General features: G+C 34.3%; 2 protein-coding genes across 2 annotated transcripts; both read right to left on the bottom strand.

Moving 5' to 3' along the window:
- Positions 1-1542: 1542 nt before the first annotated feature.
- Positions 1543-2493, bottom strand: LOC131485160 (olfactory receptor 14K1-like). The gene has a single exon (XM_058684276.1). The coding sequence runs from the start codon at positions 2491-2493 to the stop codon at positions 1543-1545; it is 951 nt and encodes a 316-aa protein (XP_058540259.1).
- Positions 2494-11792: 9299 nt separating this feature from the next.
- LOC131485216 (olfactory receptor 14A16-like) lies at positions 11793-12740 on the bottom strand. The gene has a single exon (XM_058684402.1). It carries the CDS (start codon positions 12738-12740, stop codon positions 11793-11795), a length of 948 nt encoding a protein of 315 aa, XP_058540385.1.
- Between the last annotated feature and the right edge of the window lie 2985 nt (positions 12741-15725).

Genomic DNA, 15725 nt, shown 5'->3' on the forward strand with positions numbered 1-15725 from the left:
CTTTGGTTGTCAGTATCCAATCTTTATATATTGAGTCTCAACAACTACAGTCACATAGGAATTAAAGACATGACTATTTGAAGAATCACAATTAATTTTAAAAAAATAATAAAATAAAAAGTAATAAAAATTAAATCTATTCAAATGAGATATTAAAAATCCAATTTCAGAATACTAACATTAAATATTAAAAATAGTTTATTTTAGGGGCACCTGGGGGCTCAGCAGGTTGAGCAGCCAACTTTTGCTCAGGTCATAATCTCACATTTTGTGGGTTTGAGACTGCAGGGAGCTTGTTGCTGTGAGTGCAGAGCCCACCTCAGATCCTCTGTCCCTGTCACTTGGCCCCTCCCCTGCTCCCTCTCTCTCTCTAAAAAAAATACTTTATTTATTTATAATAGTGGATAAATACACTAATATATTTCATATAAAATAAAGTGTATAAAAATTAGCAGATAAAGGGATAAAATCTAAATTATTCCTCAAAATTATGAACATATTAATACATTTTTGTTCTTTTCAATATGTTTTACCTTTAATTAAAACTGTTAGTTTCATAGTCTGTATACTTATTCTGAACAAATTCCGATTTAAGTGATTTTATACAGACAAGTATTCAATGCTTTTGTTAAATTTTTGTTGCTGCTGTAACAAATTATCACAAACTGTGTTTTATCATCACATACATGTATTATTTTATTTTATTATTTTTAATTTTTTAAGTTTATTTTTTTATTTTTTAATTTTGAGAGAGTGAGAGACAGAGCTTGCAGGAGGGGTAGAGAGAGAGAGGGAGAGAGAGACAATCTCAAGTAGGCTCTGCACAGTCAGAACTATAGATCATGACCTGTGCCAAAACCAAGAGTTGGATGCTTTACCAACTGAGCCACCCAGGTGCTGGTAAAGTGCTGTAATTTAGAAATCCAACACCAATCACACAGGGGGCTAAAGTGCAGGAGCAGCTGGTATGGTTGCATTATTTTCTTGGGTCTCCACTGAACTATCTGTTCCTTGCATTTTCTAGTCTTGAGGCTGCCTCTGTCTATATCTGGGCTCATGACCACCTTCCATATTCAAAGCCAATAAGGGAAGACCACTTTTCATAAACACATCTCCTTCTAACAAAGCTTTGAGAAGTTCCGCCTTTAACAGTTTATGATTAGATTAGGACCCCTTAGGTGGTCCAGGATAAACACCTTAACTAATACTCCTTAGTTGAATTACATCCACAGAGTTCCTTGTGCCACGTAAAGTACTATATTAAGTTTAAAAAAATTGGTACATGGACATCTTTAGTAAGCCACTTGAAAAACTGTCATATGTCTATAAAGCTTAATTTGCATGCACAAATTCTAGGTAATGAATATGCACTCTTGGAGGTCCTGAGATAATGACTGTTTATTCATAATCATAAACATGTCAACTTTATCCTAGCACTTTTAAATAAGGTGAATATTTTATTGTATAGATATTGAGGTCCACATTAGATTATAAGAAGCCAAAAGATTAAAAAAATGGACTTTGGCTTTATAGATACTAGTTCTATTGTTTTTCTCCATAGAGTCTACAATGACTTACTTTCCACAGAAACTTCCTCAGAGCTTCCTTAATTTCCTTGTTCCTTAGGCTGTAGATGATGGGGTTCAAAGATGGAGGCAATACAGAATAGAATACAGACACCAAGAAATCCACAAGATGTGGGGAATCAGGGACTGGCTTTAGATAGGCCATGGTACCTGTTACGATAAATGTTGTTACAACTATGAGATGGGGGGTACAAGTGGAAAAGGTTTTTGACCACCTTTGTGATGATGGTATTCTCAACACTGTATTGAAAATGCAAATATATGAAAATCCAATGGACACCAAACAGAAAAGTGCATACATAACCCCAATTGCCTCACTAATATCAATGGTGATATGAGTCTTTGAGCAAGAAACCTTCAGTAGGGAGGGGACATCACAGAAAAACTGAGGAAGATTTCTAGAGCCACAAAAAGATAAAGAGAAAGTGCCAGATGAGTATAAGACCCCAAAGATACTCCCAAGAAGCCAGGAGGTGACTGTCATCCCCATACAGACTCTCCTGTTCATGATGATATTATAGTGCAGTGGACGACAGATGGCCACATAGCGGTCATAGGACATGGCTGTTAGAATGAAAAGCTCAGACCCAGCAAAGTGAATCACCAACAACACTTGTAATATGCATCCTGAGAAAGAAATGGTATTCTCATGGCATAAAGTGCTCATAATACATTTTGGAACTGTAATTGAAATAAGGCAGGCATCAAAAAGTGACAAGTTCTTCAGGAAGAAGTACATGGGAGTATGAAGATACTGATCCAGAGTGATTAGGACAAAAATGAGAAGATTTCCCATAAGAGTTACCAAGTAAATAAGCAAAAACAGAAAGCCATGTATAATCTGGAGCTCCCTGGTGGCAGAGACTTCCATGAGGAAGAATTCCATCACTGCTGAGTGGTTGGCCATGTTTTCCACTCTATGCACATCCTCACTCTATATGACACAAAGGAGAGTAAAGACACAACATCAGGTACATGCTAAGCCTTCCTCCTTTCCAATACTGTTTTTGATTCCTGTAAGAATTCATCTGTTTTGTGTTATAAGTCATGTACATTTTCGGTCTTCCTACATGCATGTCAAGGTTTATGACCTCCTCAATCTGCCACTTTTAGTATGTGTCTGAATTTGTAATAGGTTAAGTGAGCAGATCAGGAAGAATAGGAAGAAAGAATAGGAAAATTGCTTTCATTTATGGGACTTCATAAATTGGCTGATGAAACATGTATCTTTATAAAATATATCCTGAATTATTAGTTCAATATGCTAAACAAAGTCTACTACAACAGAATCATTTTTAAAGCATGTCAGGCAATAGAAGGTAATCAATGAATATTATTGTAAAAGCACATGCTTTTACACATTACCTTTATCACCCCAAAAAGTAAGAAAAAATTTTGTATTTAATTTTATGATAAAATACATCACACTACATGGTAAAAAATGAGGGGTGCTTGAGTAGCTCAGTCATTTAAGTGTCTGACTCTTGATTTCAGCTCAAGTCATCATCTCATCGTTGGTGAGATTGAGCCCCACATCTGGTCTGCATTGACAGCATGGAGCCTGCTTGGGATTCTCTCCTTCTCTCTCTATCCCTTCTCCACTTGCACCTGTGTGCAATCTGTCTATCAAAATAAAAAATAAACATTAAAAAAAAACAAATAAATGAAAAACAATGAGATTTATGGTATAAAGAAAATGCAAATGTGAACAGGAAATTAATAAATATGGAGTTGTGTCATTACCATGAAATAAGCAATAGTAGTGATAGATGTAATGTGGGAGAAGGATATGGAATATGGGGGAAGGTCTACCTCTCCCAACTCACTGGCAGCTTATACATCTACTCAACCACATGTGTTCATGAACACTCACAATCTTGCAGACACTCATTCCCAGGATGTTTATCCAATGTTTTTTATCGTCAAAATGGTAGCACACTTTACAGAAAAAGCGGTTGAAATAAAAGTGAATATGATAAATAGAAACAGAGTAACGATGAATAACATCCCTGGCAAAAATATTTCCTTTAATGATAGGTTATTTAGTATCTGGGAAAAATACAATGTAGGAAATATTTTATAAAAACAACACAGGGGCACCTGGGTGGCTCAGTCTGTTGGGCGGCTGACTTTGGCTCAGGTCATGATCTCACAGTTCATGAGTTCAAGCCCGCGTCAGGCTCTGTGTTGACAGCTCAGAGCCTAGAGCCTGCTTGGGATTCTCTGTTTCCATCTTTCTCTGCCAGTCTCCTGCTCACACTCTGTGTCTCTTTCAGTCAAAAATAAATTAAAAAAAAATAAAACAAAATTAAAAAAAAAAAAACTAAAAGCAATACTGAATAATTAAATGGAAAAAGCTTGGAACTATTTATTAACATACAAGAAATTTAGCTGTAGACCCCTTGTGGCTTTCTACAAAATATCTACTTGTTACTAAGTTTTTAAATTATTTAAATTCAAATTAGTTAACATATAGTGTTACTACTTCTGCAGAAGTAAAAGCCAGTGATTCATCTCTTACACATGACACCCAGTGCTCATCCTAAAAAGTGTCTTCCTTAATGCCCATCACCCATTTAACCTGTCCCCCACCTCCCCTTCAGCAACCGTTAGTTTATCTCTGTACTTAAATGTCTCTTATGGTTTGCCTCCTTCTCTCTTTTTTTAAAAAAAAATATTTTATTTATTTTTAAGGCAGAGAGAGACAGAGCATGAGTGGGGATGAGGCAGAGAGAGAGGGAGACACAGAATTGGAAGCAGGCTCCAGGCTCTGAGCTGTGAGCACAGAGCCCCACGTGGGGCTCAAACTCACAAACAGTGAGATTGTGACCTGAGCCGAAGTCGGAGGCTTAACCAACTGAGCCACCCAGGCGCCCCTCCTTCTCTTTTTTTTATCTTAGTTTTCTTTCCCTTCCCTTATGTTTATCCGTTTTTGTTTCTTAAATTCCACATATGAGTGAAATCATATGATATTTGTCTTTCTCTGACTTATAGGCATTTATTAAAAGGATACAAAAATGCCGATTCAAAGGGGCACATTCACCCCAATGTTTATAGCAGCGCTATAAGTGATAGCCAGATTATGGAAAGAGTCCAAATGTCCAACTGACAAATGGATGAAAAGTTGTGGTATACACACACACACACACATATATATATATATATATATATATATATACATATATATATATATATATATACACACACACACATATATATACACATATATATTCTTTTTTACTAATGTTTAAAAAAAGAAAGAGGATCTTAACTGAATTCTATCTGATATGTCAAGCTTTCACAGGTTCTTGAAAGAGAGGAGTAAACAACTATTCTAGATAATACAGTAGCACCTTTAAAAGTCTCATATTACATGGGTGGCATCAATATGAATTTTAGAAAATTAATGTGTAATTCAAACTAAGAAAGCTATCAATGTAATGTGTAATTTATCTCCTAGTGTAAGGACTACAGTATTTTTGTTTTTATAACATCCAGTGCTCATTACAAGAAGTGCCCTCCTTAATACCTATCACCCCTTTAGCCCATTCCCCAACCACTTCCCTCCATTAACTTTGTTCTCTATCCTTAAGAGATTTTTAAGGTTTGGTTCTCTCTCTCTCTCCCATTAGTAAACAAATATTCTAGATAATACAGTAGCACCCTTAGATGGTTCATATTAAAAGTGTGACATCAATATGAATGTTAGAAAATTAATTTGTATTTCAAACCCATAAGACTATCAAGGTAATTTATAATTTATTTCCTCATGTAAGGACTACAATTTTTTTTAATTTTTCTTTTATTGAGCATATCATAAAAATATAGTGACTGCATTCATCATGAATGTAGAATTTGGTGTAAGGACCATTTTAACCTGGTACTTCTTATGGATGATTCCCGTGAAAAAGTATAAGAAGTTGAGATGGAAGGAATCTTGTCTGCTTTGGTGTTTGGCAATTAGGAAGCAGTGAAACCTAAAAAAAAATCTCACTGCTATATTAGAGTGACTTTCTTTCCCAGCCAGATTGCACTGTTGAGTAAAAGGTTAGCAAATTTTCCCAAAATATGCAAGAAGATACAGTAGGTTTTTATTATATCTTTACTAATAAAATCATTGGATATATTTTTTTGGAATTACTTATTCCCATAAAACTCAGAACTTTTCACTGTTTTATTTATATTTTTCCAAGTAACTATCTTCTGAGAGGACACATTTAAAAAAAAATTAAGTTTATTTATTTGAGAAAAAGAGGGAGAGAGAGAGGAGAGAGAGAAAGTGCATAAGTGGCAGAGGGGAAAAGAGAGAGAGGGAGACAGAGAATCCCAAGCAGGCTCTGCACTCTCAGCCCTGAGCTTGAATAAGGGATCAAACTCACAAACTGTGAGATCATGACCTGAGCCAAGATAGAGTAAGATGCTTAACCAACTGAGCCACCCAGGCACCCTGAGAGGACACATTTAGAATATAAATTTTTGTGATGTAGAAAAAGAATCATTTGTCTAAGTCTTCTTTCAATATCCTATTTTTCACCCTTCTGGAAATGACAAAACTAAAAGCAATTTACTGGAAATGACTAAAAACTAAATGCATTGACAAAAGTTAAAGGAAAATGTGGAGACAGGATGGTAAAAATGACAGAAGACCAAAGAAGACATTTTTCCATTAAGCACTGTAATTAACATATTTTCTTATTGAGGACATTTGATTTTTACTGTCTGGCCCTTCTCCTTTCCACTACAAAATAGAGAGATTAGATTCATGTTTCCTGTGAAACTTTCATCTTTAACCTGGGTTTATTGTTTACAGTTAATAATATATTGATGAAATTCAAGTGTGTAGCAAGCACTATCTTAATAATTTTGAATAGTATATTTCAGTCCAATTTGAATGCCACAGCAACACCCTCAGTTAAGAATTGGTGTTATCACCATATTGTACAAGATAAGACAAGCTTAGGGAGCTTTAAAAATTTGTTCAGATTCACACTCATAAAAAGTGAAAGAGAGGATTCCTTTTGCTATGTAGATTTGTTTTGACTCAATATGTTTTTATTCTTTATGAAATATCATTGAACAGTTAGTGTCATTTTTTTTTTAGGTCTAAGATTTCATAGAGGATGTTTAGTGAGATTTTCTTTGTGATATTATAAATATGATTCAAATTTAGTTTCATGTCCATGGTAAAAGAAGGCAATACATATCTTTGATTCCTAATAATTTCCATTGGAATCATCATTTTCACAGAGCCTGAATCAGACATAACACCTCATAGATATGCTGTCTAGACAAAGACTGTGATCTTTGCTATCTTGGCCTCCTATTTAATTCTGGCCATTTTAAGGGGGGGATTCTTCAAGCAATTAAAATGAATACTTAATAGGAAATGTATATAAACATTTGTATGTGTCATGCTACTTACATATATCAGCTATTTGTTTGAAATGAACTTTTTCAAAGAGAAAGGCATTTTTGCACCCTTCTGGTCAAAAGTAGCCCATGGAGGCTTTTTTTTTTAACCCATTTATGCTCCTACAAATTTGTGAATCCCCAATGTTTATGCTCACCTGCTGTGATTCAAAATTCTAGTGTTATGTTGATTACCAAAATCTTCTTTTTCTTTCAGCTCTTCTGCTATCCATGGTATGAGAGGGAAATTAATGAAGTTCATCTTGTCTGAGGTTTTCCACTCATAGTTTCAAAGAACATAAAATTCTTTTCAATTTGTTATATGTGACCCTTTGGGGAAACTATGGTCTTGCAGAGAAGCTGTTTTCCCTTAAATACTATGAGTACATTTCTGTGTGAAACATTTCAACCAGGAGTAATCATGGGATGTAGCCCTGGCATGAATATCTGACACCTCACAGTCTTGCTTTTGAGCTGTCATCTTGTCCCAGGTGTATCATTAGAAATATCTTATCAGGCCTCTTCAAATAGGAAAAACAGGGGATAGAGCCCAGTGCACTATATTTAATGTTAGATTTAAATCAAGAAAGAATGAAAATATATGTTCTAAATTATATAACAGGCTGAATATTGATCTGGTATATATATTTGAGGGTGCAAATAAATTTGGTTTTAATTGTTTTGTTATTTATATTTATAGCACTGTGTATTGTTTTTTCCAAGTTTATAAAATCTGCTTTCATTTAAAATATTTACCATGAAAATTCCAGAGAAGAACACAGAGAGCAACATCTTTAACCTCAACTGTAGCAATTTCTTACTAGACACATCCCCAGAGGCAAGGGAAACAAAAGCATAAATAAACTATTGGAAGTTCACACACACACACACACACACACACACACACACACACGTTCTGTCCAGCAGAGGAAGAAAAAAATCATCAAAACAGGCTACATAAAGGGAGAAGATATTTCCAAATGACATATCTGATCAATTGTTAATATCCAAAACATATAAAGAACTTATCAAACTCAACACCCAAAAGCCAAATAACCCAGTGAAGAAATGGGAAATGGGCAGAAGACATAAATGACACTTTTCCAAAGAAGACATCCAGAAGGCTCACAGACACATGAAAAGATGCTCAGCGTGACTCATCATCAAGGAAATACAAATCAAAACCATGGTGAGATACCACCTCACACCTGCCAGAATGGCTAAAATTAACAACTCAAACAACAGCAGATGTGGGTAAGATGCAGAGAAAGGGGAACCCTCTTATACTGTTGATGGAAATGCACACTGGTGCAGCCACTCTGGGAAACAGCGAAGAAGTTTCTCAAAAAGTTGAAAATACAACTACCCTACCACCCAGCAGTCACACTACCCTGTACCAATAGAATATGAAAATACAGATTTGAAGGGGCAGATTCACTCCGATGTTTATAGCAGCACTATCAACAGTAGCCAAACTATGGAAAAAGCCCAAATGTCCATCAAATGATGAATGGATTAAGAAGAGGTGGTATAAATATATAAAAGAGACTATTACTCAGCCATCAAAAAGAAACCTTGTCATTGTCAATAATGTGGATGGAACTAGAGTGTTATGCTAAGCCAAATGGATCAGAGAAAGATATATACCATACATTTTCACTAATATATGGAACTAAGGAAACAAAACAAAGGAGCAAATGGAAAAAGAGAGAGATAAGGCAACCAAGAAACAGAGTCTTAACTATAGAGAACAAGCTATGGTTACAGGATGGGAGTGGGATGGAGAGATGGGTTAATAGAAGATGGGGATTAAGGAGTGAACTACTTGTGATGAGCACTGGGTGTTGTATGGAAGTGTTGAATCACTTGATTGTACACCTGAAACTTATATTACACTGTATGTTAACTAGCTGGGATTTCAATAAAACTTTTAAAAAAAGAATGAAATTAGATGTTGTATTACACCACACATGAAAGTTAACCCCAAATGGATTATGAGTTGACTTGAAAGAGTAAGTAACTAGACGAAACATATGGAAAAAAGCTCTTTGATATCAGTCTTGGCAAAGATTTTTCAGCTATGACCAAAAGCACAAGCAACAATTGCAAAAATCAACAAATGATACTGCATCAAATTAAAAACCTTTAGTTAAAAAAAAAAAAAAAAAAAAAAAAAAAAACCTTTAGTTGTTTGTGACATGGGAGAAATTATTTGTAAATCATATTTTGGATAAGGTGTTAACATGTAAAAACATTTAAAAATCATATAATTCAAATGTTTTAACTAAATATGGATATATATAAATATATATTAAAATATATACCTACATTTAATTAATGAAACATATGTAAATGCAAATAAACATGTGAAATATAGATTTATAAATAAAAGTATATAAAAATCATCAGCAAACAATTTTTAAATCATTAAAAACTGGCAAAAGACATAAAAGTCATTCCTCTAAGGAAGACATATAAATGGTCATCAAGTATATAAAAAGGTGCTGAATATCACTAATAATCAAAGATATAGAAACTGAAATCACTATATGTCACATGATACACATTATTTGCCTTTTATCAAAATGAAAGTTGAAAATAAGTGTGGTGAGACTGTAGAGAATAGTAGATCCTTGTATGTTATTGAAAGGCATGTAAATTCCAACACCCATTATGGAAAACAGTCTGAATGTTCCCCAATATATGTATTGTATTGTATATGTGTTTTCAATATATGTATTAACTACATTTTTTTCTATCCATTTTATATCAATGAAAAACAATAACACTTTTGTACAATGATGACAACAAATGTTAGCAGCTATATGTTTATTACAGGGTTCAGATAAATGTTGATTTACAGTAATATACAAATATTTTTAAAAACTTGCAAAAACCACTGGAGAATACTGGAAAATAATACCCACTATTGGAGAATAATATCAAAATATGTCTTTAGCTAATACAGAATAGTTTCTTTGTTAAATTTAGATGGTTATAGTGTTAATTATTGGCTAACCGACTTAAGATTCATTTCTTACCATTTATTGATTCCAATTTTTTGTATAAAAGTCAGTAGTAGTTATCTTTCAGAATGTTTATGCAGAAATAAAGGAAATAATTGGCAAATTCACATGTATAACTTAGATATACTCAAAATCTCATCCTCATCATCAAGTTCTCTGTTCCAAGACTAGAATAAACTAGCATCACATCACCTCCAATATTATCACAAAGAGGAAACATAAGGAAGAAACTTATGGGTAAAAACTAGTGAGATGCCAGAGAAGAAAACAACCAAATAATAAAGAAATTATGCTATAATTGATGACAAATCTGGAAAAATTTTTAAGAAAGAAGAAAAATAAATATGAGGTAAATGAGATGGACAGAAAGAAGACATATAGAAGGTCAAGAGTGTGAAGATAGTAGGGGGACATGAAGGGAGAGATAATGGAATAAAAGCTAAGATAGTTTAAAAGTAAATTGTTTTTTTTATTCAAAGGTATTCATACACATAAGTTAACCAGAAGTACATTTAAAATAATAAGAAATTAGGAGCGCCTGGGTCGCTAAGTCGGTTAAGCATCTGACTTCGATTCAGGTCATGATCGGTTTGTGGGTTTGAGCCCCACATCAGGCTCTGTGCTGATAGCTTAGAGTCTGGAGACTGCTTCAGATTCTGTCTCCCTCTCTCTCTACCCTTCCCTCCCCTGTTCATTATCTGTCTCTGTCTCTCAACAATAAATAAATGTTAAAAAAATAAGAAATTTAATGTTAAAAAACAAGCATAAAAAGAAATAATTAAACTAAGAAATAAGTGAAAACAAACATACTAAAATTTAGAAAGTAAATTAAACTTTACTTTCAATTTCTTGCTACACAAATTTAAATTTCTACATAAATTTATGTGAAACATAAAAAGTTCAAAAATAAATGTATAAAGAATAAGTGTAGGAATAAAACGTGTTGTTTTTTTTAATTATCCTGTTACTGGATATGTGAGATTAACATACTATTTTTTTCTGTTTGGATTGCATAATGAGTATTGTCTCCTTTACAAACCAATCTCAGTACTTTAAAAAATGTCATTATGTGACTCTCACTGACACCAGCTAACATTATACTATACTTACAAAATTTTTTTTTTACAGACAAAAGTCTGTTATAATTGTAATATTTGCAAGTCTAATATTGTGAGACTAATTGAATAAATCAGTTAAAATGAGCTTGTAATATTATTCTTGCCACTACAAAGAAAGGAAAAAAAATATAACAAATTTGGTATTACTGGTTTTCCATAACTACTGCAAGAGTAAGTTAGAAAAAAAATTGCAATCTGTGACTATACTAAATTGTGTAAAATTTGAAATTATCATAAAATATTCCCAAGTGAGAATTAACCCAGGGCTGATTGGGTTAAATCTGAAATGAAAAACAATATTACGTTATACCAGGGGCCTATTGATGTGAACTCAGAGATTGAAACATTTCCCCTGAGTTAGAAATTGCTAAGACACTCCACCAACATTCAGACCCATGTAACCATGTAAATGCAGCATCCTGTGGAGCAGTACCAATGATACAATGGATATCTAATAACTTTACAACAATTTGTATTAACCAGATATTTTGAAATTATTTGAATTTGTATTGGAAATATATTTACTTGTGATTATTGAATTACATGTACAAACCAATAGTTTGATGCTACCAGATCATTGTTATTGATAACAATTTGAAGGTAGGTAATAATTTGAAGTTAGTAGGTATCAGAGACATTGACATTTTGCATATTTATATATTTGGTATCATTTTCTCACCCAAAAATTTTCCAAGTGCCACTTTCATGTCCCTGTTTCTCAGGCTGTAAATGACAGGATTCAGGCTGGGAGGTAACAGAGAATATAACACAGACATAAAGAGGTTCAGTGATGATGGGGATTTTGAGGTTGAACGTAAATATGCAATACATCCAGAAAAGAGGAACAAGGCTACCACAGTTAGATGGGGCATGCAGGTGGAGAAGGTTTTAAACCTGCCTTGGGAAGAAGGAATTCTTAGAACTGTGGAAATAATATAAACATAGGAAGCAACCATTAAAATAAAACATACAAAAACAAAACAACAACTAACAATAATAAACATATGTTCTAGACTTTGCTCCCCAGAACAAGCAAGAGTAAGCAATGCTGGAATATCACAGAAAAATTGATGCACCATGTTTGGCCCACAGAAATGGACAGAGAATGTACCTGCAGCATGAATGGATCCATAGACACACCCACTAAACCATGATGCTGTCACCATCTGCACACAGGTACCTCTACTCATGATGGCCTCATAGTGCAGGGGACAGCAGATGGCAGCATAACGGTCATAGGACATCACTAGAAGGAGGGCAAACTCTGTGCCAGCAAAGAAAACAACAAGAAAAACCTGTGAGGCACATCCCACAAAGGAGATGGAATGACTGTTGTTCAGAGAGTTCATGATGGATTTGGGGACAGTGACAGAAATATAACAGATATCAATCAAGGACAGATTTTTCAGGAAGAAATACATAGGGGATTGGAAATGCTGGTCAATGGTAGTGATTGTGATAATGAGCAAGTTGCCCATCAGTGCTTCCAGGTATATCAGCAAGAAGAATGTGGCATACAGTCTCTGAAGCACCTCATTATCGGGAAGTCCCAGGAGCAAAAATTGTGTTACTAGGGTCACATTGGTTAGTTTCTCAGGCATGATGATTCTTTTATCTGGAAACATAAGAAAAAAAATTCTTGTCATCTCCAGAATCTGTCTCTTTTTGTTGGTTCTGTTTTTAGTTTAATGTGAAGTTATTCTGAGGTAAAGCAGATCTTGTAGACTATAATTTCTTCAATGAATAGAGAAAGTATTATATCAAGACAGTCATTTAGTCAGATGAGGAATTTTTATCATGTGATATCCTAAAATTTATGCATAAAATAGAAAATATTACCTCAGACATCCATAGATGAGGGATTTTTTTTTACCTTGATGGAATAGGTTAAAAGTAGGAGGAAAATTTTGAATGAAATGGGTAATTTCTTTACCCATTCTTGGAAATTTGCTTTAGTTCATTGTGAACTGTGTTCTTGGTATATTTCTGGTTTATTTATGCTTCAAGTTTGTATTTAAGATCTAGTTAGTTAACATACAGTGTAGTATTAGTTTCAGGAGTGCAATTTAGTGATTCACCACTTACATATAACACCCAATGTTCATCACAACAAGTGCCCTCTGTTATGACCATCTCCCTTCTAGCCCATCCTCCTCCTACCTTCTCTCCAAGAAAGCTCAGATTGTCCTCTATAGCTAACAGTCTCTCTTATGCTTTGACGACTCAGTATGAATAATGGGGAGGTTATTTCTCTACTTATCTCTATCCTATTACAGCATAGGTAAATAAAGAGGGAAGAGATGGGTAAAGCTGAATATTTTCTTTGTATATTTTTCTGTGACAATGATAGAGACTGTGACAATAATATACATTTTGAGTGTAATCATGGTCACAATAAAATCACTACATTCATACCAAGACTTTAAGAAGAAAATATGTAAGATTTATTTGAAGTCAACAAAATCCAAAAAGTATTTATATATTATGAATTATGTATTTTCCTTCAATAAGGGCACATGACTACTAGGCAGCTAATAAACAAAATTAAAATACAATACTATCTTATTTTCATGAAGGAAAGTGGAATGTAAATGGTGAAATAAACTTACCTACTTAGACATATCAACAGAGCTGGAATTACATTGGGATGCTTATAATGAATGCATAGAGGTTTGAAAGAAATTCACTTACCTAATACAAATCCAGTTTCCCTAATTTTAGGAGTCAATTATTTAAGACACTGTGGACCTTAAAGAGAAAAATGAAGCTAACAAAGTACACTTTCTCACTTCTGAATCAAAGTTGAAAGCTGGATCTTTAGTCCAACAGGTAAAAATTTCTGTTTAAATGCTGCTATTGCTCTGGTTTCCAGTGCATTGCTGAATGACAGTCTCCTCTCCACTGGAACACAGATTCAGTGGGCACTTATATGGGTCTTAGATTTTTGTGTGTATTTACAATTGACTAACTAGAATGAGAGCTAATTAACTGCATTAACCATATGCTCTGAATATGAAGTTGGAAGTGGAAGCAATTAGGTCCACATTGAGATTTTTTTCCCCCAGTAAGTCTGCACACCATGAAACCTTCTAATTAGTAACAAGAATACTGTTAATAGACCTTTGTGAAACTTTACTTTGTCAGGTAATGGATTGATTTCAGTTCATAAACTAATATTTTAAAAAATTTTTAATGTTTATTTTTGAGAGAGAGAGAGAGACAGAGTGAAAGAGAGAGAGAGAGAGAGAGAGAGAGAGAGAGAATGGGAGAAGGGGAGGGGCACAGGGAAAGGCAGACTCAGAATCCCAAGCAGGCTCCAGGCTCGAACTATCAGCACAGAGCCCAACTTAGGGCTCAAACTCGTGAACCATGAGATCATGACCTGAGCCAAGTCGGACGCTTAACTCACTGAGTCACTCAGGTGCCCCTATAAACTCATATTTGAACAAAAGTGATTGACTCTTTCTTTTTATTTTGCTAACTATTTGAATTTTTAAAATATTTGTCATAAGCAGGACATCATTCCTTACACCATATAAAATATGTAAGATATAAGATGATAGAGAAACTTAAATTCCCTTTTTTTTAAATCTCTGCTGTATTTTATTTCCTTGGGGGGAAATATCAGGTATGTTATCTGTACTCATTTTTTGCAGTTTCCTGTGTATTTGGAATATACAAATGCAAAAGGCATATATATTGATATAAGTAAGATCTTACTAGGTTTTTTTTACCGACTTTTTAAAACATTTTTCAGAAGCACATAGGATACTATTACAATTTAAAATTGATTAATTGCATAACTAAACTCATAATTCTTCATAAAAGTCAAAATTATTCCCAATTCCAAATTTACCAATGTATGTACAGTAATTAAGTAAAATATCAGGGAGCCTGGGTGGTTCAGTTGGGTAAGTGTCTGACTTGATTTTGGCACTCCCGGTTCATGAAATCAAGCCCCTTGCCAGGCTAATGCTGACAGCGCGTAGCCTGCTTGAGAGTCTCTCTCTCCCTTTCTACCTGTTAAGCCCTCAAATTAAATAAATAAACATTTTTTAAAAGGTAAGTAAAATGTCATTTTTTTCCCACTTAACTCTTGGTTACTATATACAATTTATTTTCAAGTCTTATACAATTTGACTGATGTTACCAAATCATGGAATCGGAGTTTTATAACATTTTACCCCCCAAAAGCACCAGGTTTGACAATTACCTATGGATAAGAATGTCTTTGCTTGAGTCCAGGAGTCCAGTACCAAAGCTCAAGCAAACCATTAGAGCAAAGTGTCCATGACTGAATGCATTGAAGACGGAAAGGGAATATTTCACTCTACCCATGTCACCATTTTCCTATGGCAGCACAGATCCATGTCAAGAGAGATCCACTTGCTTTAAAATGTCTTCCAAAGAGGGAAGTAAGAGCATGTGAATAAGCACTCCTATCTCTACATTATGTGGGAAACTGCCAAAGAGACCATGCACAATACTGAGGTGATTTCCAAAGTGAGAGGTGGGGACAGGCCTGAAACGGTGAGAAAGGCCAGAATGCATCAGAAGTAGATGGATCCTATTAGCCATTTCAAAGA

The sequence above is a fragment of the Neofelis nebulosa genome, chromosome 1 (assembly GCF_028018385.1).
Source record: "Neofelis nebulosa isolate mNeoNeb1 chromosome 1, mNeoNeb1.pri, whole genome shotgun sequence".
Lineage (NCBI taxonomy): Eukaryota > Metazoa > Chordata > Mammalia > Carnivora > Felidae > Neofelis > Neofelis nebulosa.